This window comes from Melanerpes formicivorus, unplaced genomic scaffold (assembly GCF_026170545.1).
Source record: "Melanerpes formicivorus ecotype bairdi unplaced genomic scaffold, bMelFor1.0.p_v2 SCAF_1, whole genome shotgun sequence".
Lineage (NCBI taxonomy): Eukaryota > Metazoa > Chordata > Aves > Piciformes > Picidae > Melanerpes > Melanerpes formicivorus.
The window spans coordinates 25,231,976-25,258,940 of record NW_027142353.1 but is presented as its reverse complement, the minus strand read 5'-3'; the positions used below and the strand labels follow the sequence as shown (position 1 = coordinate 25,258,940).

Here is a 26,965-nt window from a genome sequence, read left to right as displayed (position 1 = left end):
TTATTTCTGAGCACAGAAGTATTCTTTCCAGTTCTGACTCCACAGAAGTGTTCAAACCAGGATGTGGGCAATTCCTTAGTTGAGGCTCTGGCAGGCAGGGGAATGAGGTGGTGAAAATAAAGTCCTGGCATCATATGGAAATTAATTCTTCTTACACTGAAATTCAACACAGTAATTCCCATCTGCTCAAGTGAGGGATCCAGTGCTCTCAGGCTTGGATCTATCTCTTACTGTCATACTGAAGCTATGGTTTCAGGGTAGGACTGAGCCTATAGAGACCATCAGGGGGCTGCTGCTGAAAAGGTGGTCTTGGTTCCCATCTGAGCCCTTGCATTGGGTGTGCAGTCCTGTTGTTTTCCTTGTGTAATTCATTTGCTCACAGTGTAAGGAGTCAGCTCAGGAAGCTAAACCCACAGATACATTAACCAACAAGGATTGCCTGAAGATGGGCTCACTCATATCATAAAACCACACTCTTGGCCAGTTCTTTCTCAAGAGCTGAGAGCTCTCTCTGAGAGAGTCAAGGGGGTTGCAGCTTCCTCCATCAGCTCCATTCAGGAGTATGTCTGTCCTAGTTTTGAGGCATGAGCTGCCCAGGGCAAAAGGTCAGAAAATATACTCTACCCTTTCCCAAAGAGTAAATAAAAATGTTCCACACTGGACTGGAAGTTGAAATGGCAATTCTGTTTACAAGTATATACAAAAGACATTCAGGTAAAAGGAATATGCCTGGGCCTATTAGGCCAAAACCTTCCAGAGCCTTCCAGAAAATCTCCACCCCACCCAGCCTCAGCAGGCCCAAGAGCAGCCAAACTGTTCCCCCAGCTCCACCCCCACACACACACCCCTGCAGCTAGACCCAAGCCTGCTGCAGGCTTCAACAGGCCCATTGGTGTAGCTGGAAATCTGCTGCCAGCCAAGGCCAGGAGAAAGCCTCTCCCCCACAAACCATAACGATAAGGTGCATGCATGGCCCAAGACAGAGAGAGAAAAGAGACATTTGGCTGGACACTCCCTTAAAGAGAGAAATACAGGAAAATGGAATAGAATAGCAGATTACAATATCCTGGGGTGAACTGCCCACCCCCTGGGACACTCTAGCCTCTGGAGGACTTTTCTTCGTGGTTATACCAATTAACTCTTGATTTCCCTTAACCTAAAACAAGGTCTCAGAGAGAGAGATCTCTTGACCCCATAGCACTTGATGCTACTTCACAAAATGTACTTGTAAACCTTAGTCTCCAGAGGCGTGGTAGGATCACATGACACGTGTAATTATAAATAGCTTTTTGGAGGTAGTATGATGGAATAATTAGGCATGATGAGCAGGGAAATGAAGATTAATTGGGTTTTGATGTCATGGAAATATAGGATATAGTCTTTTTTTCTGAGCAACTCCATACTTTATGACTGCTTTGCAGCATCCACTGTACTGAAAAGGTCATCTAAGCTTATTAACCCAGCGATAAGAGTTAGGGCAAGCCTGAAGTGTTAGACTACTGAAGGAGAAGGGAAGTGAAGCCAGCATACTGAATTAGCTGCTTGGGAGATGTTGAGGATGGCAGTATGCCTTACTTCGCTCCTCTCAGGGGCCAAAGTCCCCCCTTCCTTTTGAGAGACATTTTTAAATCCTTTTCTGAAGTTAAATGTCTAAAATCTGTCTTTGTAAAAACATTAAAAATAAAATTCAAAAAAAATTTAAATCTTCAGTTTTATAACATGCCCAGAGGAGAAGCCAGAGCTTCTACTTTATACAATATCCCAGTGATTACAGCATTAGCCCAGGGTAGAGGCACAGGAGTTCAATTCTGTTCTGAAGGGATTTGAAACTATACAGAACATAAATAAGTAATAAAAATGTATACACCAGCACTATTTTCTTTGTTGTCAAGCCTTTTTCTATTGCTGATTTGCAGTGTATCTAATTGTAAGCCATTTCTTTATCAGCAGTTAAAACTGAGTAAAACCAGTTTATTTCACCAAGGTAGACAGTTGCCTTCTTAAACCTGTAAAAGAAATGCCCAGGCATACTATTATTATTGGCTTGAATTATTTATAGCCTGTAGCCTTTTCAAAGGTATTCAAAAAGCAAATATATCCCATATGTAAAATATTACTAGATGGTAAAAGATGCATACCATGCAATATAGGATTGCTGTCATAGTGTTTCCCTGGGTGTCACTTGCCATGGAACTTGACTGTGCTGTCACAACAGTGACAATCAGCAATACTGTCATTATGGTCAGTGGGGGAGCTCTTGATTTATTTACATTCATTTAAGCAAAGTAAGAAGCAAGCCTTGGAAAACATTAAGGTCATCGCCTCTAGTGAGGTGTAGCTGCAGTTTTCAAAATGACTGCATGTCTTTGCAAGATAGGGTTTATGAGCTTGCTTTATATTAATAGTAAATATATGTGAAATATTTTCCCCTTTGAGATTTACAGCCCTGTATTTTCTTACAGAAACGGGGTATTAGCTTTGTTGTTGATGTCAGATGCAGGCACTGATGATGCATCTGTCTCATTGGGGCAAGTTTTCAGTGCTGGTTGCTTCACCTGGCCATTTGAGTCCTGAGATTTCTGAAAATACAGCTGAGCACCATCTCAAAAATTGTAACTGAAGTCAGACAGTTTTGTCTAAGAATCCTGTGTTTGCCACCATGACACACAGAGGCTAGAAAGCTGGGTGACAGTGGGCAGGGAAGGGTAGGGGCCATGCTGAGTCTCTCCTACCCATGCTTTTCCTCCAAAATCTCTGACAATCAGCCACCCCTGGATGAAGCCATCTTCACCTATGCGTGGACCACAAGGGCAAGGGAAGGAGTGTGAGTGGCACTGAGCACACCAAGATGCTCCTATGTGCCCTGAGCCTTGCCAACGCATTGTTGAGAACCAAGGCCATATCCTACAGTGCAGGGCTGTGACTAAAAATTCTGGAGTTGAGCATATCTGCAGCTTTGATGATGCCCTGTGGAAACACCTCCACAGATGACAGAGGAATATGTCAAATACATCAATAATATGTCAGGATATGATTGAGAGCATAACAAGTTCTTTGACTCTCTTCACCTTAGAGGAGAGTCAATCCTTAAAACAAGTAATCTGACTGTAGCAGGAAAGACCTTGACACTCAGACAGCAGGGCTGCTGCTTCATTACTCACATCCTTGAAAATAATGCTATGGGGTTTTTTATGGCTGCTTAGGGTTTTTTCATTCTTGTACTTGGTTAGCACCAGTGCTTAACATTGGGTACTACATACTCTAGGTTTGCCACTAATTCATTTAGGTCATTAATGTCAGTGTCTATGCCAAAGGGTTAGTTATGTCTCACGCCTTTTGTATCCTTTCTTAAAGATATTTTTCAGCCAAATCAGTGACTGGTGATTATCCAGTCTAAATCAGTACCCTATTATGTGAGGTAGAGGAGATTCTTTTGACTTCTGATGAAATGTATGCAATAATAATAGCCATAGAAACAAGGGAAATGTAGCACAAGCATCCTGTGTGTGTTCCTTTAATTAGAAACCATGCAGAGCTGGAAATCTGAGGTGCTTCCAAAAGTGCAGCCTTCATTTTAATCATTCCTCAGAGTGCAGGAGGAAGCATCAATTAAATTCAGAATGAGAGAAACTCCTGGGAATGGGTGCAGGAAATTAATTATTTTAGGAGGATGATGATGGTGATGATGATGATGCACAGGGACAGCACTTTGAAAGCATTAACCTGAAAAGGCAACAAGGAGCCCTGTAGTATGTCAGCAAGCAGCCAAAGCATTGAAAGATCCTTAAGGCATAACTTTGACCTATATTCTGTAGATAATCAACTTTCTTCTCCCCAAAGGGGATTCAGAAGAATGACATAAAAGCATGATTTGCATTTTGAAGCCTTGTATCTTCCTTCATGTTTTCCTTGCCTGCTCCAACTATTGTTGCTTTTAACTTAAAATCGCAGTGAGGTTAGTTCCAGCCGGGGGAGAAGCGGAACTGCTCCTAATGAGAACCCGGAGCACTGACTAGAGGCACCTTTCCCACTGCAGAGAAGACGAGGACTCATGGTGTCAGTGTGTGAGATGCACTGTGACCTTTTTAATGCAGCAAGGCCACGGGAGGGACAGGACAACCCTCTCCTTTGACTGCTCAGCACTCATCAAGGCTGGAGTTGATGAAAGCCCTTCTGGCAGTCAGCTGGCTAACATGCAGGAAGGTGCCAGTTTGTGCTGTCAGCAGGACTGAGGCTTGAAAGTGATTCCTAATCGTCTTTGTGAAGAAAGCACGTGTCACTGAATTGTAGCTAATGAGTCATTTCAGGGTGAGGGACCTAGATGGGAGGACAAAGAGGAGACAGTGTGGGGAGGCAGGGAGCTTTCAGTCCTGCTAAGGAGAAGGCAAGGATCCCAGAAAATACGATCCTCTTCTGGGGAAAATAGCAACCACAGAGATACTTGATAAACAAATTTTTCATTTTTAATAGATACCAGATATTTTAATTTTACTAAGTGTAGCAAACAGGAGGGAAATAATCTCTCTGAATTCCTGGCAAAGAGATAAGCATGTTTGTTTCTTCAGACAACATGAGCATGGAGACCCCTGATGGGCTCTCACTTGAGAAGGTCCCCAACAGTGGAGGGACGAGGAGCCTGCTCATCCAGCACAGATGTGGATGAGCTAACTCCTCTCACACTGACATTTTGAGCCAAAAATATTTCAGCATTAGCCTCTCCTAATGCAGTTTCATCTCCCTGTCTATAAAGCCTGTCCTGTTACAAAATAAACCTTGGCAATTTTCATGTAACTGTGAGAAAAGAGCCATAGCCATTTTTGTGCAACAGGATTTGTGTAGACTGTTGGTAAGGCCATGCTGCTGATAAATAAGTTTCAGTTGTAAATATTCTCTAGTGACATGAGAATTTATCCACCTTTTGAGGTTTACAACTGAGCTACCAAGGAAACGTTCTGTAGCTCCACTGTGTATGCAGCCCACAGTGCATTTATCAAATGCCCTGTCAGTTCGGGGAAGGCACAGTTCAGGTAATATAGTACTTATGAAACTGTTAATACCACCTCAGAAAGTTCTCATGAAGTATGTTGTCAGGTTTGGGTTTTTTTTAAAACTGCCTTATGAAAACTTTGGGCAAGATGAAAGCGGGGGATATATGTTCAGTTTTATAGTGCAGGGCTCTGGTCTGTGGTCACATGCAGCGAGGAACACAACAGAAAGAGGTGCATCCCGGGCACTGCAATTATCATAAAGCATTATAGTAAAAACAGTGTAAACAAATCAAACACTATCTATTGCAGAAGGGTTAAACAGGAATTTCAGATTCCCCCTTCATCAGAAATAAGTAGTAAGGCTGCCTTCTCAGACTTCACCCATTCATCCATCTCAGTTTACAAGCCACCCTGCCACTATCACTGTTAGGCTCTTTGGGTGGGCACTTTTTCATCCCATTCCCGTACTAAAGGGCCTTCACAGTCATTTAGCTACTACTGCCTCTCCTGTACTCCCTGGAGCCCCAGGTAGCAGCCATGCTCTCTTCCTTGTAAAAACACCCCTGTTTCACCCCTCAAATCTTGCAATATTCTGACACCCTCTGAGACTCTTCAGCTCCTCAGCAAATGCAGATTTCCCTGCATGGATCCCAGCATAGTCCTTGAACAACCCTATGTTGCCTCAGAAACATGAAATTTAAAATTCCTAATGTTTTACATTTTTCTCAGTTCTTTTGAGTACTGGAGCCTGCGGGCTGAGGCTGCCAAGGTTTCTCGTGTTGTTTCAGTTGCTAATTGTATCAATTCTTGGTGATTGAAATGATAGGAGAAGTTTTTGTGGCACTTTTAAGTTTATGTTTGTGCAAAGGGAGGGAGGAAGGTAGGAGTAAGAATTTCCTGGTGCGCATTTATTTGTGTTAAAAACATCAGAAAGGAAGTCTCCTCTCCACCGGTAGCAGTCTCGGCAAGATTCACTGGACTGGGGCTCCCTCTGTTGAGCTCTGGGAGCTTCGCCAGGCAGTAAATACAGCTGCCTGCTTCATTTTGGGGGCATCTTCATCTCTGGGCCATTTCCTTACTCTTCACCTGTCCCAGCATCCCACCTGAGAGAGAAAGAAATGCAATGGAAAAAAAATTGGCAAAGCAGGGTCTAGGAGAGGGACCTCCAAGCTGTGACCTGTCTGGTGTCTGCCAGAAGGAAACATAGCTCTGATGAGTTGTAGCAGGACCAGGTCATGAAGTTCTTTCTGGGAAGCAGGTGGGAGAGTATTCCTGCTAAGTAAACACTTGAGTCACAAGGCAAGGTGCCAAAAAGAAAGATGTGGAAAGGCTGGAAAGCATACTAAAGGTATCAGGACGGGTAGCAAAGTTAAAAAAGCATCACTGGAAAATTGTAAGCTGTCCCATGCTTTGTCAGCTTCCACCAGGAAAGATCAAATGGAGCAGTTACAGCCAAGATTCATGTTATGGGCTTTTATGCAATACTTTTAGTATTTCCCCCACAATGCTCTTTTATCCTGCCATGACCTGCAGCGTAAAAAATTGTGTAAAATTCCAAGGCTTTAAATGCTGCTGTTATAGAGGTGCCTGAAGAACATAAGGTTCTCAAAATTACACAGTGTGCTGACTTTTAATTCATTTATGTCCTCAAAAAACGAGTAAGGACTAGGTTCTGGCAGGTAATTGGGAAAACCAGATCGTGGTCGTGACCAAAGGAATGTCATCTGGGAAGTAATCAGCAAGAGTTTTCATGTTTAAATGATTTAAGACACACGTTCAACACAGAACATAAGGCAACCTTAGCTAAATAAATTCCATAGTGCCTCAAGAGAAAGGTTTTGTGTTATGTTTATCCATAGCCTCAAGGGAGCTCCTATTTTTTATTTTTAATACTGTGTCTCTGCTCATGACACTGGTAAGCTAACTGTAGCCAGCTTTGCTGTCTTTCTTCCTTGAACTACTCAAGTAGCACATTGCAGTGAGACTGCCTGTTCAGGTTACAGCAGCAGATTTTTTATTTTCTTTTCTGTTATTTGTTTTCTTCTTTGTTAACCCACTGCCAGCTCCTGAAGCCCTTGCTCAGGCTGTGCTTGGTGGCCCTTGCCCTTGTGAGGCAGTTGGTGGAGGCACATTGTGTCTGGTGGTTTCTCATGATACCACATCGACCAACCTGATCTCCTTCTACGAGCAGGTGACCCACCTGGTGGATGTGGGGAGGCCTGTGGATGTAGTCTACCTGGACCTCAGCAAGGCCTTTGACACCGTCCCCCATAGCAAACTCCTGGCCAAGCTGTCAGCCCATGGCTTGGACAGCAGCACTCTGAGCTGGGTTAGGAACTGGCTGGATGGCCGAGCCCAGAGAGTGGTGGTGAATGGTGCCACATTCAGCTGGCAGCCAGTCACTAGTGGTGTGCCACAGGGATCAGTGCTGGGCCCCATCCTCTTTAACATCTTTATTGATGATCTGGATGAGGGCATTGAGTCAATCATCAGTAAATTTGCTGATGACACCAAGCTGGGGACAGGAGTTGATCTGCTGGAGGGTAGAGAGACTCTGCAGAGGGACCTCGACAGGCTGGACAGATGGGCAGAGTCCAACGGCATGAGATTTAACACATCCAAGTGCCGGGTTCTGCACATCGGCCACAACTACCCCATGCAGTGCTACAGGCTGGGGTCAGAGTGGCTGGAGAGCAGCCACGCAGAAAAGAACCTGGGGGTACTGGTCGATGGTAGGCTGAACATGAGCCTGCAGTGTGCCCAGGTGGCCAGGAGGGCCAATGGAATCCTGGCCTGCATTAAGAACAGTGTGGCCAGCAGGAGCAGGGAGGTCATTGTGCCCCTGTACACTGCACTGGTTAGGCCACACCTCGAGTCCTGTGTCCAGTTCTGGGCCCCTCAGTTTAGGAAGGAGGTTGACTTGCTGGAACGAGTCCAGAGAAGGGCAACAAAGTTGGTGAGGGGCTTGGAAAACAAGCCCTATGAGGAGAGGCTGAGGGAGCTGGGGCTGCTTAGCCTGGAGAGGAGGAGACTCAGGGGTGACCTTATTGGTCTCTACAACTACCTGAAGGGTGGTTGTAGACAGGCAGAGTTTGGTCTCTTCTCCCAGGCAGCCAGCACCAGAACAAGACGACACAGTCTCAGGCTGCGCCAGGGGAAGTTCAGGCTGGAGGTCAGGAGGAAGTTTTACACAGAGAGAGTGATTGCCCATTGGAATGGACTGCCTGGCGAGGTGGTGGAATTGCCATCACTGGAAGTGTTCAGGAGGAGACTTGACAGGGTGCTTGGTGCCATGGTTTAGTTGATTAGGTGGTGTTGGGTGATAGGTTGGACACGATGATCTTGAAGGTCTCTTCCAACCTGGTTTATTCTATTCTATTCTATTCTATTCTACTTGGGTTAGAAGTCCTCTCAGCTATGGGCTGGGAATTTTGTTGATTGTATTCTGCTCTGAAATGCTTTTGTGCAGCAGCTGGCTTTTTCACGAGGAGCCCTGCACAGGATTATGGTGGAGTCACCATTCCTGGAGGTGTTCATTAAACAAGTGGTCATGGCACTTTGAGACATGGTTTACTGGGCATGATGGTGTTGGGTTGACAATTTTACTTGATGATCTTAGAGGTCTCTTCCAACCTTGATAACTCTACCATTCTATGATTTTCTGCCTAAAAGGTGAAGGACAATATACCTAGGCTTTTTAAAGGCTATGGGCAGCTCATGAGATTACTGTTTTTCCTTGGTACAAGTTGCCAGTCATAGTATCATAGTATCAGTTAGGGTTGGAAGGGACCACAAGGATCATCTAGTTCCAACCCCCCTGCCATGGGCAGGGACACCCCACACTAGATCAGGCTGGCCAGAGCCTCATCCAGCCTGGGCTTAAACACCTCCAGGGACGGGGCCTCGACCACCTGCCTGGACAACCCATTCCAGGGTTTCACCACTCTCATGGTGAAGAACCTCCTCCTCACGTCCAGCCTGAATCTCCCCACCTCCAGCTTCATTCCATTCCCCCTAGTCCTATCACTACCTGAGATCCTGAGAAGTCCCTCCCCAACCTTCCTGTAGGCCCCCTTCAGATACTGGAAGGCCACAATTAGGTCACCTCGGAGCCTTCTCTTCTCCAGACTGAACAGCCCCAACTCCTTCAGTCTGTCCTCATAGGAGAGGTGCTCCAGCCCTCTGATCATCCTCGTGGCCCTTCTCTGGACACATTCCAGCACCTCCACATCCCTCTTGTAATAGGGGCTCCAGAACTGGACACAGTACTCCAGGTGGGGTCTCACCAGAGCTGAGTAGAGGGGGAGGATCACCTCCCTTGACCTGCTGGCCACACTTCTCTTGATGCAGCCCAGGATCTGATTGGCTTTGCGGGCTGCAAGTGCACATTGAGAGCTCATGTTGAGCTTCTTGTCCACCAGCGCTCCCAAATCTCTCTCTTCAGGGCTGCTTTCCAGCCAGTCACTGCCCAGCCTGGATTTGTGCCTGGGATTGCCTTGACCCAGATGCAGGACCCTGCACTTGGTCTTGTTGAACCTCATGAGGTTGGCTTGTGCCCACCTCTCCAGCCTGTCAAGGTCCCTCTGGATGGCCTCCCTTCCCTCCAGCGTGTCTGCTGCACCACACAGCTTGGTGTCATCAGCAAACTTGCTGAGGGTGCACTCAATGCCACTGTCCATGTCACTGACAAAGACATTGAACAAGACAGGTCCCAGGACTGATCCCTGAGGGACTCCGCTTGTCACTGGCCTCCACTGGGACATGGAGCCATTGACAGCCACTCTTTGGGTGCGGCCATCAAGCCAGTTCCTTATCCATCTAGTGGTCCACCCATCAAACCCATGTGTCACCAGTTTGGAGACCAGGATGTGGTGCAGGACAGTGTCGAAGGCTTTGCTCAGGTCCAGGGAAACAACATCAGTTGCTCACCCTTCATCTATTAATTTCATCACCTGCTCATAGAAGGCCACCAGGTTGGTCAGGCAGGATTTGCCCTTGGGGAAGCCATGCTGACTGTTCCCAATCACCTCTTCACTATTCTTCTGAGTCAGTAGTGCCTCCAGAAGGATCTGCTCCATGATCTTTCTGGGCACAGAGGTGAGACTGACTGGCCATTCAGCCATTCAGACTGACTGGTCATTCAGCTTCGTTTCAGAGATTACTTTTAAGATAAAGCTCTGTATTGCTTTGGAATTTTCTGTGCATCTACACTGCTTCATCAACTGGATTAAAGTGGTTTAACTAGGCCAGCAGTGTGTTGACATTACCACTTATTAAACAGCAGAGTCTGGAAGCTTTTGGGGTTTGCAGAACGTGAGGGACTTTGTGCTGACATGGTTAAACAGCTGGCTGATGTTACCCCCTGATTCTCTGGACAGTGATAGCTGTGAATTCATTACTAGAAATCCAACTTGACCCTGAAAATTGCATGCTGTTTAATACGAGTACATGTAGTTTGAGAATATTTTGCTTTAAACAAGATGTTACTAGGGAAAAGAGATCTGTGAATGTGTAAATATTGATAAAAAGTGAGTGATAGGCTGAAGCAGCATGAGATGTACAGAAGGTGTGAAGCTATTTTAGCTGTGATTATGAGATCAGATGAGCTCAGCATGGGACAATCTTGCATTCAAGCTTTTAAACTTTCTAAGAGAAACAGTGTTGGACAGTAAAACTCAGCTCTTATTTTGGTAACACAGAGAATCCCAAACATACCCATGTGACAAACCACCTAGTGGAAAACTTGCTGTTTCTTTCTCTATTTTGTGGCAGGCATCCATTGCATATGACAAGGGAAACTTTGAAACATTCTTTAACCCTAATGTGTACAAAGACTGACCTTATAAGGTAATATGCAAGTTGGGCTTATTTGCCATATAAACTATACAATAATCTTGGGAGACATAGTTCTCTTTAAAGAGCAGTTTGTGCTCCGCTCACCCATTGCTGAAGAAGATAAACAGCATCCATTGCTATTCTGAAGAACATTATTGTTCCCTGTTCTTTGGGGAGCAATACCAATGATCTATTCACCTTGTTTTCTCTCCATGTGCTGAGCAATTCGTGTGATATCTTCATGCTAATTGCAAAAGTCGCTCTGGAAATGGCAGATAGGTTCCTAAGTTGTTATGGCACTTCTTTTCCATGTGTAAGGACCACCTCTTGGGAACAGATAGAGGTGTTGCCAAGACAAACTAGCACCTAAAAACAGTTTCAGAGAAGTATGTCACCTCCTACTCCAAGTAGGAGCTTTGCACAGCTCAAGTGTTTGTTGCCTGCCCATGTCCTCAGATGCCACAAGGACTGCAGCCCTCTGGGCACTATCAGCCAGGATCTGGGCCTAACCATTATGTCCAAGTCCTTAGTTAAATAGAATAGTAAGGCTTTAGTTAAGTAGTTTTATTAATTACTGATTATGTTGCATTATAAATAAGCATGGCCCTCTCCAGGGTATACAAAGGATTACATTCAGTTTTCATTCTTCGTGGTGCTGTTTTTATTGTCTAACTACTTTTATTCTCAAAGTTAATTTCAAAAAGGTTGCACCTGCAAACTGATTTTTGCAGGCTTTTACTGATGCCTTACACAGAGCAAACTGATAGTATGTTGCTGATTTTTCTCTTTGCTACTTTATGCAAAATTAGATTCTCTTTGATTAATTTCCTTATTATTATCTTTCTGTGAAAGCAAATGCTACAGTGTCATCACTGTCATCCTGTTAGGCCAAGTGACCTGGGGGCAATAGTGTTTCTGCATGGCTGTACGTAACAAACCATCTTATGTGGGAGACAAACCACTTTTTAGGAGTTTTTGCTGTGAGATAGAAAAACTACTTGTGATCTGTCATCCTGAAAGTTCCCCTTGAGGATAGAAGCCACTGAAAACCGCAGGTCACAGATCTTACGGTGATACACATTTGTTATAACTGTGCCGGCTGAAGTTTATCCCAGCCTCTTGTTTCTTCAGCTCATTGCATGTACAAGCGCTATCTTGCTTCCTGGGGCTGACTAAAAAGAGATGTGTTTTAAGCCCTGCTATCCATTTAAGTGACATGTGTTGCTCTGGAAAGACTTTAAAGCAAGAGCCCTTCATGCTATGGCCTTTATCAAGCCTGGCAGACATGGCTGTCATGGTGACCACAACTGAGCTGCTTGTGCTTACCACTGACTACTCTGAATACCAGACTGGCTTCCACTTTTCAGTCCCCAAGGAATTCAAGCAGGCATTTCACACTCATGATTTAAGTTCTCTCAGCTGATTTGAATGAGTGCTTTCAGTGCCAAGATCCATGTGCTAGTGATGGGGAGCAGTCTGTCTTCTCCTCAGCAGTCCTGCTGATGGATGCTCACACCACACAGTCTCTGTCCACTCCAGCACAGCTGCTGCAATTTCTGTAAAGCTGTTACGGATGGCAGGAAACCATATGCTGAAGTGTCTCCCGCCCTGCTTATGGGGAGCTCCCTGCTAGCTGGAAGACGTAAATGCAATCCCATGTGTCAGCACCAAATCTTTGCTTGCATAGCCTGGGAAATGCAGAGTAATGTGTGATGCTTCAGAGTAATGAAGCAAAAAATTAACAATATGTGTTTTAAGTGTTATTTATGCTTTATAGTAATAATTTGTGTTTAATTAAAGTTTACCACTGAGATGTGCATGCTTTTCATTATTTTTTTCTTTTCTATGTCTTTTCTTCTTTATTGACTTCTAATTTGCTTTGGATGTTTACATTTCATAGAACTTCATGAAGGAGATAAATATGTATTCATTCATTCAGAGGAGCAGACTCTTCAGAATTGGAGAAATTTGAAGAAATGCCACAAGAAACCTGCTAGAGTGTTTTGCAAAATCTGTTTAATTTCAGTCAAAAAAATAAATTACTGTCACTAGTAGTGCCCTATCAGGCTGTTCCAGCAGCATGTTCTGGGGCTATTTGGCTGCATTCTTTTCTGATTCACCTCTAGCTGTGGCTATGAACAAGACCCATGAAACAGGAGGAAGGAGTGTTTAACTCCTCCACCTTTTGCATTTCCCCAGTTTTTTCATCTCTTCAATCCCCTGAAACAGGGGGCAGGTGAGGTGAGGCTGTTGCCCCACAGGACAGGCAGCATCACACCTGCCTCTCATGGAGTATCTTTATGTGTAGGGGAAATTCTTGCAGCAATGAGGCAGAGATTTCCCTTCTTTGGAAACTTGAGATGCACAAGGCAAGAGCTTGGACCAGAGAAATTACCCTTCAGCATTAACATGGCACAAAAACAATCTTCTGCTGTGCTGTTGCAGAGTGGAGTTGTAGCTGGAGCTTCAAGAGGTTTCTCAGGTTTCAGGAATCTGAACATAAATCTGGTTTGAGTGATAAGTTGTATCATAGAATTTCTGTCTGGGCTTAGTAGCTGAAGCTCTTGCCCCTGTATATATATTTTTTAAAATTTCTTATATAATTTAATGCATTGATGCCAAGAAGTGGTCTTGGACTTTCCTTCTGGGTGTTTGTGAGCCAGCAAGTCTGAACAGCATCTCTCATGATTTTTCCTATGGGGCTTTGATAGTGTCTTCAGTGTACACCCTCCCTAGTTGAGCACTAGGCACAGGAACTGAACACATAGTCATCTTAGACATCCAAATTCTGCTCTCTCAGGAAAAACTGATTGCATGGGGAAACTTTTATTTTTCCCTTCCCAAATGATGTGAAGTAGGAAAAAAAAATGTTATGTAGGTGCCCACACTGCACTTTGGGCAAGCATCAGACCTTTTCTAAGTAGTGATCTCCTTCACCAAGTATTGCATGCAGAAGCTGGCAGGGTTCGACCCATGTTGGAGCTTGTGTAGGTTTAGAGCATATTGGGGAAATGTTTCTTTACTGTAACTTCTGAAAAAATAAGACCTACTCTACCTGTGCAGCCTACACTTTCCAAAACTGTCTACTGGGAGAATATAGTGGAAACAGGTGCCTTGGGTTTGAGCAGACAGAAGCTATTTTACCCCTTCCCAAAGGAGTAAAATAAAAACACTGCACACAGGATTGGGAAGAATTGGAAATTTGAATGGAAGTACTGTTCACAACTATATACAACGGTACAAAAACCCAACAAATACATCAATTCATATTCGGCCTCCACCCACTCCTTCGATCTAGGCTTACAACCTTATTAGGCTAAAATCCTTCCAAGACCTGCCACACAACCAGGCTTCAATGCCAATCCTCAGTCCCCCTCCCCCTATACCTCCCTACCCAGGCCTGAATGATGCAGTAAAAATTAGCCAGGCCACTCAGCCTTACCTGCCCCAAGAAAATACCGTGGAGATAACAGCTCAGTATGCTGGGAGAAGAGGGAGAGGAAAAGGGAAGAATGATCTGTGATGCCTGTTTATATAGGGCAGATGTAAGAATGATGGGATGGAATAACAAAAGATTACACTTTATGTTGTCCATCTCCCTGGACTATCTGGTCCTTGGAGGACTTTCAGCTCCATGGTTAAGACATCCAGTCTTAAACCCACAAGAAGAAACATGTTTGGATTTCTTTCCCTCCTTTTGCTCTTCAGGATAGATAATGCAAAATTCTCCAGTGTTGCCACTTAATTGCTTCATGGCTGTTTGTCAGTTTGCCAGAGGTTTACGCTTAAGTGCTGCCATTTGGCATTTCTAGAAGACAAATGCAGAATGATTGAATTGCCAACATATTGCTGAGTCTTCTGCAAGGAGGGTTTTCAGCATATTAATGCTTCAGGCTTTTACGTCAGTAGTGATTGCTGAAATAGGGAGGAAACCTTTGGCAGTATTCAGCATTGTGCCAACACACATTTACTGGCAGGAAAAAGAAACTGGCCATTGCCATTGACTGTGACTTCATCCCTTCCTTCCTTCCTTTCTTTCTTTCTTACATTCTTTATTTCTATGCACACCCACACAGAATTCTGAAATTTAATATACATCATAGCTGAATTCCGGTTAACCTAAGAATAAATCAACAGGGCAAATCAATTTCTTGGTACAGACAGATGCAGAGGCCGTTTAATTTTCCAGCTGCCTGCATTATGCCTGACTAGATTTCATGGCAGCTGGGGAAAGCAGGGCGTGTGATGGCAGGCATCCCTCAGCAGAAGCGCAAGTCAAGAGGTGACTTAGAGGGTGGTAGTCCATTGGTGGTCTCCATTGAGCTCCTTGCAAGGCAGCCAGATCACTCCTGCAGCAGGGCTTGGATTCAGGGATGGCCATTGTAGAGTTTTGCACCATGGAGGAGAGGAGCGTCATGATGCTACTGGGGCTAGGCTGGGAAAGGGAGTTTCCTGTACAGGATGTAGTGTTGAAGACCCCAAATGGGGCCCCAGAGCTGAGATGAGGCTTTGGCTGAGGAGAAGGGGATGAAGTGAATGGCAAAAGGGTAGTGTGGTGGCTCACCGATGTCCACCAGCTATTGCTGCGGTGGTGCCCATGTGCAGGAGCAACAGAGAAGGGGTAAAGATGCTTTGCTCTGCTGAAGCAGGGAGCCAGAGGGAGGTGTAAGCACTCCTAAAGTTGCTGAAAGAACGTCTTCATGTATTTGTCACTGCCCTCTACTAAAACTGATGCCTGATCCTTTAGATGACACTTACCAGTCTTTTTCAGAGTAGAAGATTTTGTAAGAAGGACTACCTGTGTATGCTTAAGATGATGATGTCTGACTGACTGACTGAAATGCTATTTCATGGAGGAAAGAGCTGAGTGGAAAAAGGACTGGGCACAGGGCAGAGATTTTGAACAGAAAATGGGAAGGACCTGGTCAATGGCAAGGCTTGGAGAGATTTGCATGTCAGTTGGAGATCAAGCCTGGCCAGTTCTCTTCCTGTTGAATTGGGGGAGTCAAGTGAAGAAAAGGGAGATGATTAAGCCAATATTGCACTGCACAAAGATTTGGCAAAGAGTGAAATAATCATGGGATCATATTGATATTTCTAAGAATCTTGTAATTCCTGATGAGGATTGGCCTTACAACTAGCAAACAGCAGCAGTGATAGTTGTTCTTCTGTTTCTGAAACATGCTTAAGGCTCCCTCCTTTCATGTGTAGTTAAGAGGTGCTTACTGAGTCTGATTGCTTCTCAATTAGGGATTAAACAGAAGTAGGAACACAAATAGGTAACTTCCTAAAATCTGTTTCTTAGGGACCAGGATTCATTAATATAATCTGACCACTGAAAATCCACTGAAACCTGGATTTTTGTTACCAGAAAATATCAGAAAGGAAGCTTCAAGAGTTTATTTTGGGTTTTGCTTGTTTGTTTTCTTCATTTTTTAAAATAGTGATATTGAATTTCTCTCTGTGATTGATTGGAACAGGCATTTAGAGCTTTAAAGTGAGAAAACCAGCTTTATTTGACTCTCTTACTTCTTTACCTCTGCCTGGGCCATAGGAAATGCAAGCTTTACCTCTGATTCTTAAATCAAAAGGGAATTTCTGGCCTTACAGACAGGCTGGGAAATGTCCCAGCCACAACTGTTTATCAATAGGAGGGTGTCTTTTCCACTAACCAGCATGTTCGTTTTAAGAAATGCCTCTACAGATTTTATTAGTTTAAAAGCTGTGGCTCAGAATTAGGGAAAGTGTAGCTGATAATTGAAATATTTTATTTTGGATTCCCACTGGCAGTTGTACTTTAAGTGCCTTATGTGCAGACCTTCTGTGCAGACGGTCTCCAGATGACATGGTCCATAACTAAGTCCCTGAGAGAGAAATAGGAACACAAGCACCTAAACTGCAGATTCCCTGGGGTGTCGTACTAGGTAGGGTCTCCAAATAAACAATACCAGATTTCAACTGAAAATTTTTGTCTTGCAGTTTGTTTGTTTTACTTTAAAGTCTGCATGTTCATCAGGTGAAGGTATAAACAAGCACCTAAATCAGCTTCTAGCCAGCTCAATTAATTAGCAATAAAAGCCCAGCATGTGTTGCATAAGAATTTCATTGATGGTGTGTGAGACTGAATAAAATCCTGTTTCTTTTTCTGTAGCTCTGGGTGCTGTTGACTTTTTACACAGTAAAATGAGGATGGGGATGACAAAATGTTTTAAAAGTAAAGAAAAGTGATCTGACCTTGAATTGCTGCAAGGATCTTGGCAATAGTAAGGTCCTGTCTAGGGTAAGCAATACAGAGCGTGCTTGCCAGGCGTGTGCTTACATCAGCAGTGGTTCAGTGCACACATGTCAGAAGTCTAGCTCGCTGTTTGACAAATTGTCTTCTCCCAGTATGAGTTAAGGTAATGAATCTTTTATTTCTAAATTACAACAAGGCTCTGTAGTCTTTCAGCTTTTTGGTTTTGTTTTCTTAGTTTCAAATAGGCAATGCCTTACCTGCTGAGTTTGATGGTATTGGGTCCTTAATCTTTAAAATACTGGGGACTGGGGCAAAGCTTTCATGTCATGGAAAATAACCATCTTGGCAGAGAAAAAAAAATAGGATGCTGACACTGATTTGGCAAAGACTGTTTGCAGAATGCTTTGTTAGGTGGCTCTTGATTTTCTTTTCAGTTTTTATGCTTTTTTCTTTGCTACATTTGAAAGTGCTTCCAAAATACTAGTCTTCATTCAGGTAATGAGAAAGCTAAGATCTGGTGACACATCTGGATGAAATTAAATTTCCATCCAGACAACACAAATAGTGCTCTGTAGACCTGTTCCTGTTTGCTTGCTTCCTTCACTGTGTGGTGTAGGCAAGAAGATCTGTTGTACGTGGTTTCCAAGATGTGCACAGCTACTAAAGCCTCTCCTTGTCACATACACAGGTTTATGGGGCTGGATGGCATACACCAACGGGTGCTGAGAGAACTCACCAAATCACTTTCCATCATTTACCACCAGTTCTGGCTAACTGGGAAGGTCCCAGCTGACTGGAGATTGGCGAACATGATGCCCCTTTACAAGAAGAGCCAGAGAAGGACCTTGGGATCTTGGTGCCAGGAAATGTCATGGAGCAAGTTGTCATGACTGGTATTACACAGAATATGCAGGGCAATCAGGTGATCAGACCCAGTCAGCATGAATTTCTGAAGGACTCATGATGAACCTGATCTCCTGCTATGATCAGATGACCTGCTTAGTGGTTCTATGACCAGGTGACCTGCTTAGTAGATAAGGGAATAGCTGTGGATGTTGTTCATCTGGACATTAGTAAAGCTTTTGATGCTGTCTGCCACAGCATCCTTCTGGAGAAACTGGCTGCTCATGGCTTGGATGGATGGACCCTTCACTGAGTAAAAAATTGGCTGGATGGCCAGGCCCAAAGAGTATTGGTGAACAGCATTAGACCTAGTTGGTGACTGGTCACTAGTGGTGTTCCCCAGGGTTCAGTTTTAGGGCCTGTTTTGTGTAACCAATGGTCTGGGTAAAGGAATGGAGTGCACCCTCAGTAAGTTTGCAGACGACACCAAATTGGGTGGGAGTGTTGATCTGCTTGAAGGTTGGAAAGCTGTTTAGTGGGGTCTGGACAGTCTGGATCAGCAGGCTTAGGTCAGTTGTATGGGTTTTAACAAGACTGAGTGCTGGATCCTGTACTTGGGTCACAGCAACCCCATACAACACTACAAGCTTGGGGCACAGCAAATGAAAAGTTGTGGGGAAGAGAAGGACCTAGGGGTGCTGGATGACAGCCATCTGAACATGAGCCAGCAGTGTGCTCAAGTGCCCAAGAAGGCCAAGAGCATCTTGGCCCATATCAGGAATAGTGTGGCCAGCAGGAGTAGGGAAGTGGTTGTGCCCCTGTACTTAGCACTGGTGAGGCCACACCTTTAATATTGTGTTCAGTTTTGGGCCCATCACTACAAGAAGGACATTGAGGTGATGGAACATGTCCTGAGAAGGGCAATAAAGCTGGTGAGAGGTCTGGAAAACAAGTCTTATTGGGATGAGCTGAGGCAGCTGAGATTGTTTAGTCTGGAGAAGAGGAGGCCGAGGGGAGACTTCGTTGCCCTCTATGACTACCTGAAAGGAGGCTCTAGCAAGCTGGGTGTTGGTCTCTTCTCCTTAGTATTGCATGATAGAATGATAGGAATTGGCCTCATGTGACACCAGGGGAGGCTTAGATTGAATGTTAGGAATAATTTCTGTACTGAAAGAGTGGTCAGGCATTGGAATAGGCTGCCCAGGAATGTGGTACAGTCACCATCCCTGGAGGTCTTCAAAAAAAGTGCAGACATGGCACTTGGGGGCATGTTTAATGGCCATGGTGGTGTTAAGTCAGTGGTTTGACTCAATAATCTTTGAGGTCTTTTCCAACTGCAAAAGTTCTGTGGTTCTAACAAAATTAATAAATTAAGATCTGTGTATGAGGGTGCACTTAAGAAACTTACTTTTTGAACAGTGTGGTTTCTACCTGCCACAGTGTCAGGGTCCGGAGACATTAAATGTCTCGGTCCGGAGACACAGTTCTTTTAAATATTCCCATGTTGTGAAATTAGAGGCACAAACGAGGCCAAAGTATCAACAGCTAGACTATTTATTACATAAATAAAGTGGACATAAGAAGGGGAGAGGGAGAAAAGAGAGAGGGAGAGAGAGAAGAGAGAGAGAAGAGGAAAGGAATTATATTACCACACCCCTCATTCCCCCCCAAGACAGTTTGAGTCTGTGGAGGAAAGGTGCTGCAGGAGATGTTGGGTCTGTAGAGAAATGGTGCTGAGGCTTTTGCTGGAGAAGAGCTGTGATCCTCTGGGGAGATGTTGGGTTGGTACAGGAACGGTGCTGAGGCTCCTCTGGGCAGCCTGGGTCTGTAGAGAAAGGGTGCTGAGGCTTTGGCTGGAGAAGAGCTGCAGTCCTCTGGGAAGCCTCTTTTCTCTGGAGCAGCATTGTCCCGGCTTTCCCTTCTCAGCGGCATGCTACGTCTCCTATGTTTTTCTTCATCTCTGTTTTTCTCCCCGTTTTTCTCCTCTGTTTCTCTCTCTACAAACCAGTAGTTGCTCCAGTCTTTTATAAGGTTTTTAGTCCTTAGGTATGTATTCAAATATTGTCCCTCAGGAATTCCAGGGGCAGGAAATAATCCTTAGGTTCTGTGTATTGCTGTGTGTTTGGGCAAGATTTTGGATGGAGGGGGGGGGAAATCTCCGTCTCCCCCATCTCCACTCAGACAATCCCCCCACATTCCTTACACATCACCCTGCCCAGGGTACTTGATGGGTGGAGGTTGTCTTGCCCTGAAGGCGTGAATGGCTGGGTCATTGTTGTAGGCCAGCTGTGGCCCAGTGAGCAATGTTATCTTTGCACCTTCCAAGAGTCCTTAGTGGCTCTGCCCAATACATATTGTCTGGGCAAACAGCAAGTGATTTTATCTTTGTTGAGTACACCGAGAGAGACAAACTTATTAGTGTCTCACACACAGTGACCATATGTCACTCAGAAATAGCCAGAGGCTGCACTGACAGGCAGCACAGGTGGTGGGATGGTTCTTCTCCTTCACCTGCCAAAAGATGTAGGTATAAGACAATATAACCTGCCATATCAGAGCAGATCCATCTAGTAGACCTATCAGGATTGAAAAATGGTTCTGCTTGTTGCTTTAATAAATATTGTTAAAAAAATCAGCTAGTTTTCTGGCTGTGGTGGGGAAATGGAGTATTTCTGTTGGGCTGTTCCACCTTCTCCCTACGGAAAGCATCCAAGAGCTAGTCTTACACACAGGAATGTCATCCAGAAGTAGGGGCATAAGTAACATCTGGGGAAAGACCAGGATGTTTTATTAAATGTACCTTTACATTTTCATTGTTCCTGTAGGACACTCCATTGACAAATGGTCTACAGAGCAGGGAGCAGACTACTTGTAGACATATGTATGCACAGACAACCATGTCATTTTTATAAATGCGTCTTAGAAAAAAAGACTCTTATGAAAGATTTTGTTTACAGGACCCCTTTCACACCCCCTGTGGTACATGATGCTTTACATTTGTTCCAAGCTGACTCTTAGCTCAGGCTAAATAAAAATTTTATGTCTTAGGACAATATAGTAATACACCTTTTCTCCAGTATATGGGTTAAAGGCCAAAGTAGAAAGCAGCTGTGTCCAACACAGTTACACCTTGCTGTGTGGGATCCAGAACAAAGAGGAACAGGTATCCAGGGCTGTCAAATGCAAGGGTTCCATAAACTAATATTTCCTAAAAAAAATTGTCCATGCAGTCACAGTCTGAATGAGACAATCTTGCAGTGGTGGCTGAAGTGAACTCTGAGAAGTATTTCTCACAATCACATAGTTTCCAACAAATAGTTTTCTCTTTTCTATCACACCAAAATATTACATTTGAGGCTTTTTCTCTCTTGCACTGTGACTTTAACAAAAAGTTTGTTTTTTTCTTGGAATGAGAGTGAAACTCTCAGAGCTGTTTTTAGTTCTAAAAGAAAGATTTGAGGCATTCTTCTTGTTCTGCTTTTCCACAGGGACATTAATTCATAAGCAACAAAGAATATTCTGTTTACAGTAGCCCTCAGTGAACACCGTGAGACTTGAGGATTTTGAAAGAAGTAAGAGTAATTGGTTACAGAATAAAAAATAAACTAAAAGCTTATTCATGGGATGTTTTGGGTTGGAAGGGACCTTAAAGTTCATCTACTTCCATCCCCCTTCCATAGGCAGTAACACCTTCCACTATACCAGGTTGCTCAAGGCCTCATCCAACCTGGCATTGAACACCTCCAGAGCGGGGGCAGCCATGGGCTCCCTGGGCAAGCTGTTCCAGTGTCTCACCACCCTCACTGTCAAGTATTTGTTCTTAAGGTCTAGTCTAAATCTACCCTCCTCAAGCTTCAAATTCAGAAGTGTTTGGACTTGCTCAGAAAAGGCAATGAAAAATTTTCAAGCTGCCTACTTTTAGAATCATACGAATCTTCAAGTTTATTTTGTTGTGTTTATTTTCTTCAGACTCAGAAACCAAAGCAACCAAACTGTCTAATCTTTTACCTTTAGTCATGAAATTTTACTTGCTTGAGTACATAGTCCTGCTTACATGAGATATTTTGCTGATTAACAGATGATGCTTGATGGTGTAAGAGGTACCAAAGGTTTCAGCTGAGCTTCAAGAGAACTACATTGTCTCCACCTGTGTAACACATTTACCTTCTCATTCTTATCACCATGTGCATCTTAGTTTTCCTGTAAGGTCCAGGGTATGGCATTATGTAGCAGCCAGCTTCAGTCATTGGGGTTATGTGGTCATGAATGATAATTTGCTCTTAGCTGAAAGTGACTTTAAAAAGGAAGTTGGTTGTGGCTTGAGTTTGCTTAAAGATGTTGCATATTTTGTTTCCTCAGAGTGTTTCTCAGCTTCCTTATGGCAAAGCCCTCTACACATATGAAGGAAAAGAGCCTGGTGACCTCAAGTTTAACAAGGGGGACATCATCATATTGCGGCGGAAAGTGGACGAGAACTGGTACCATGGGGAGCTCAATGGGAACCATGGCTTCTTCCCTGCCAGTTACATCCAGTGTATCAAGCCCCTCCCACAAGCTCCACCTCAGGGCAAAGCACTTTACGACTTTGAAATAAAGGATAAAGATCAAGACAAGGATTGCCTGACCTTCACCAAGGTAGGGGAATAATTGCTTTAGTTGGATAAAAAAGGTGTAGGAAACTACTTCTGCAGGAACTGATGGGGCACATGGTGTACTGTCAGCCAAGTCTGGAACAGTGTTGTTGGGACTGGTGGGACATCTGCCTGGCCTCCCTCTGAGCTCTGCCCATGGAACCCCTGCATTCCTTTTGTTTCTTTCAACTGTTTGTTTGGTTTTGGGGTTTTTTTTGTATGAGAAAATGAAAGTCCTTGAGGTCAGCCTAGTGGAGACAGACTGATGTGGCTGAATTTTCTTTTGTAAGTGGGACATCCCATCATTTAATGTTCTGAAGGACATTGACTTGTCTTGATTTGTAAATCTACCTCCCTATGGAGGCAGAGCCTGCTTGGTGATCCTGAAGTATCCTTCACACCAGCTGTGCTGCAGGACTGGGTGGTTGTAAAGCCTCTGCAAGCCCCACATTAGAATGGTTTAGAAGTTTCATAGATTCATAGATTCATAGAATGATTTGGGTCGGAAGGGACCTTAAAGATCATCTAGTTCCAACCCCCCTGCCATGGGCAGGTACACCTTCCAGGTTGCTCAAGGCCTCATCCAACATGGCCTTGAACAGCTCCAGGGTGGGGGCATCTGCAAGCTCCCTGGGAAACTTGTTTCAGTGTCTCCCCAGCCTCACTGTAAAGTATTTGTTCTTAAGACCTAGTCTAAATCTGCCCTCCTGAAGCTTCAGTTGCTCCTGTATTCTCAGATGGAGAAGCCAGTGAGATAGCTCATGCCATGCACAGCAAGGCTGCTGTAAAGCCAGTGAAACTCAACAAGTAGAATGGACCACATACTTTTTAAGAAAATTTTTCAGAGAATGATTAATGTTAATGATTTTTCTGTCTAAAAAGCATACATTTTACCTACATTGAGATGTTCTCTAGGAACCACTCAGTTTCAGAGAAAGTCTAATGGAAATGTGTGTTTTAATGCTCCCTACTGATCTTGACATTCCAGTGTTTTAAAATGATGTTCATCTACAAAATGTACATTGCATCATAGTGTATACTGATTAGCAGTTGAAATGCACTATCTCTGTATATTCCATATATATATTTCCTATTCCCAGACATTAAAAAGCAGTCTTTGGGGCTTTTTAACCAAAATATTTAATACATTCCATCTGGAATGGGAGAAAATGATGAGATATTGTAAATTCCTTTGGATTTAAAATGTCACATTTTCCCTTTCAACCCGCCTCCCCACCTGCTTTCTCCCTCCCCCTCCCCAGCAATCTGTGTTGACCTTAGATGGGCTTCATGGGTATCAAGAAGCCCACAGTAAAATAAAACATGTCACCTAATGCTAATTTATGGCACTGAACGCCATGGAGAACCTCTTAGTTGTCATTTTCTGTTTTATTTCAGCTGTCTGTTGTTGTTATAGTATCACGTAAAGTAATAACAGTTATGCTGGAAATGAATATGAAATAGATGATAAAAATATCCTGCACCAGGATTTCACTGACTTCCATGTTTGAGGCTGCTTATTACAGCTGAATGAATTATTTGCAGCATGTAATTTTCTCACCAAATGTAACATCTTTTTCACTCATGCAACATCTTGGCCTGGACAGCAGAACCCTGCACTGGGTTAGGAACTGGCTGGAGGGCCGAGCCGAGAGAGTGGTGGTGAATGGTGCAACATCCAGCTGGCAGCCAGGCACTAGTGGTGTCCCCCAGGGATAAGTGCTAGGCCCCATGCTGTTCAATATCTTTATTGATGATCTGGAATAGGATATTGAGTCCATCATCAGTAAATTTGCAAATGACACCAAGATGGGGGCAGGAGTTGATCTGTTAGAGGGTAGGAGAGGCTCTGCAGAAGGACCTTGACAGGCTGGACAGATGGGCAGAGTCCAACGGCATGGAATTTAACACATCCAAGTGCCAGGTTCTACACATTGGCCACAACAACCCCATGCAGTGCTACAGGCTGGGGTCAGAGTGGCTAGAGAGTGGCCAGGCTGAAAGGGACCTGGGGGTGCTGGTCAATGGTAGGCTGAACATGAGCCTGCAGTGTGCCCAGGCAGCCAAGAAGGCCAATGGCATCCTGGCCTGTATCAGGAACAGTGTGGCCAGCAGGAATAGCGAAATCATTCTGCCCTTGTACACTGCACTGGTTAGGCCACACCTCGAGTACTGTGTCCAGTTCTGAGCCCCTCATTTTAGGAAAGATGTTGAGTTGCTGGAACGAGTCCAGACAAGGGCAACAAAGCTGGTGAGGGGTTTGGAGCACAAACCCTATGAGGAGAGGCTGAGGGAGCTGGGGTTGCTTAGCCTGGAGAAGAGGAGGCTCAGGGGAGACCTTATTGCTGTCTACAACTACCTGAAGGGAGGTTGTAGCTAAGTGGGGATTGATCTCTTCTCCTGGGCGGCGAGCACCAGAGCAAGAGAACACAGTCTCAAGCTGTGCCAGGGGAGGTTTAGGCTGGATGTTAGGAAGAAGTTCTTCCCAGAAAGAGTGATTGTCCATTGGAATGGGCTGCCTGGGGAGGTGGTGGAGTCACCATCACTAGAGGTGTTTAGGAAGAGACTGGATGGGGTGCTTGGTGCCATGGTTTAGTTGATTAGATTGTGTTGGATGATAGGGTTGGACTCGATGATCTCACAAGTCTTTTCCAACCTGGTTAATTCTATTCTATTCTGTTCTGTTCTATCTCCAGTCAGAGCACCATTTCCTGAATGGATACTTTCCTATATTTATTTAACAAGAGATTTGTAAGCACTTTTGCTTCATAGCAAATTAAGTGTTTAATTGCAAATACTTCAAAGCCTGTGGCTACCCCACCTCCCCAGAGTTGTGAATCTCTGCAAAAAAAGTGGGCTTATTGAGAAGTAGTAGCTGTGCGCTAACAGAAAGTTAGCCAGAAGCTACCATAGAGATCCTATGAGTAAAAATACATTCGCATGAACTTGTTGGAGAGGGTCCAGAGGAGGGCTGCAAAAATGATCCAAGGGCTGGAACATCTCTTCTACACAGAAAAGTTAAGAGAGTTGGGGTCATTCAACCTGCAGAAGAAAAGACTCCAGGGAGACCTTATGGTAGCCTTTCAATACTTAAAGATATGGGCAGTTTTAGCAAGGCCCTATGTGACAGGACAAGGGGTAACGGTTTTAAAAGAGGGTAGATTTAGACTAGATACATAGAAGAAATTCACCACTAAGGGTGGTGAAACACTGGAACAGGTTTCCCAGAGAGGAACTGGGCAAACTGATGTCATTGAAGATGTCCTTGCTCACTGCAGGGTTGGGGAGGGGGGACACACTAAATGACCTTTAAAGGTCACTTCCAACCCAAAGCATTGTATGATTTGCTGACACGTTGTTTTCCTTCACTGCTTGCCCAGAGGCACAACGGAAACTTCTCTGAAAAGGAGTCTTCCTTGCCTTAAGGTATTCATTGCTTGCTCAATCTAAGAAAATGAATATGGTAGGCAGCTGTAGCCCTTTCTTGTTAAGTGTATGTCCTTTCCTAAATGCATTTGTGTTTTGTATGTTTGGTGCTACATGTTAGTATACCTCCTCTACAATAACTGTCTGTGTATACTGATAGTTGGCATTTTCTTGGCTCACATGGAACATTTTTTTCTGCTGTATAGCTCTACTAACAGTCCCTCCGTTTTCCTTTTACCATCCCTTGTATTACTGTCTGCGTCCTTTTATCCCTGATGATTGTTTTTTCTCCAAAGGGGTTTGCTTCTCTTCTATTGCTATTTTCTTCTTTAGCTCCTTCCACTACACGCACCATCATGTTGTAACTGTCTTGCCTATCGTTCTCCCTGACACTGAATAATCTATTTTTCGTCTTGGGACTTTACCGTCATGTTTTCAAGATTTCTCCATGCTAATTGTATGTGTCACCTGCACTGATGAAGGTTCCTGTTTAGCCCAGATTTTAGATCATCGACTGATACAGTCAGTTCCTCTGCACAGAGTTGTAAGCACTGTATTGCTGTCAGTGTGATTTGTCACTCAGAGCAATATTCACCATTTGAATGGTTCAGCTTGCATATGAAGATGCTGGTCAATTTTGTTTATGGTATTTGTTCTTTCCTCAGGTAAAAAAGCATGCATTGGCATATTGTTTATGCAAACTAGTATAACCTGTTTGTGTTCTGCTTTAGCAGTAGCAGACACTTGTAACTGGATTTTACTTGTAAATATATAATAGAGAAGGGTTTTACTCTGAAGAGAAACTACAAGAAGGAAACTCAAATACAGGGATGTTCCATGTCATTAGATTTTGTTGCTCTTTTGCTGGACTTTGCTTTTTCCAATTTCTTTTTGTTACTCCAGTCAGTGCAGTAAAAGAAAACAAAGAATATTTGGGGTTTCCTCTTACTATGTTTTTTGAGTTTGGTTGGGGGGGTTATTTACTTTTTATTTTGGGTTGGGTTTTT

General features: G+C 44.0%; 1 protein-coding gene across 2 annotated transcripts in view; it reads left to right on the top strand.

Moving 5' to 3' along the window:
• SH3RF3 (SH3 domain containing ring finger 3) overlaps positions 1-26,965 on the top strand; it is a 297,393-nt gene that overhangs the window by 158,525 nt on the left and 111,903 nt on the right. Inside the window, exons 1-2 of one of the 2 annotated variants that reach the window (XM_068137405.1) lie at positions 17,905-17,980; positions 22,261-22,536. In XM_068137405.1, the coding sequence (XP_067993506.1) occupies positions 17,930-17,980; positions 22,261-22,536 (327 nt within the window). In that variant the 5' untranslated portion in view covers positions 17,905-17,929. Of the gene's footprint in view, positions 1-17,904; positions 17,981-22,260; positions 22,537-26,965 lie in introns of those variants that run through there. The other variant, XM_068137394.1, reaches the window with a different exon arrangement.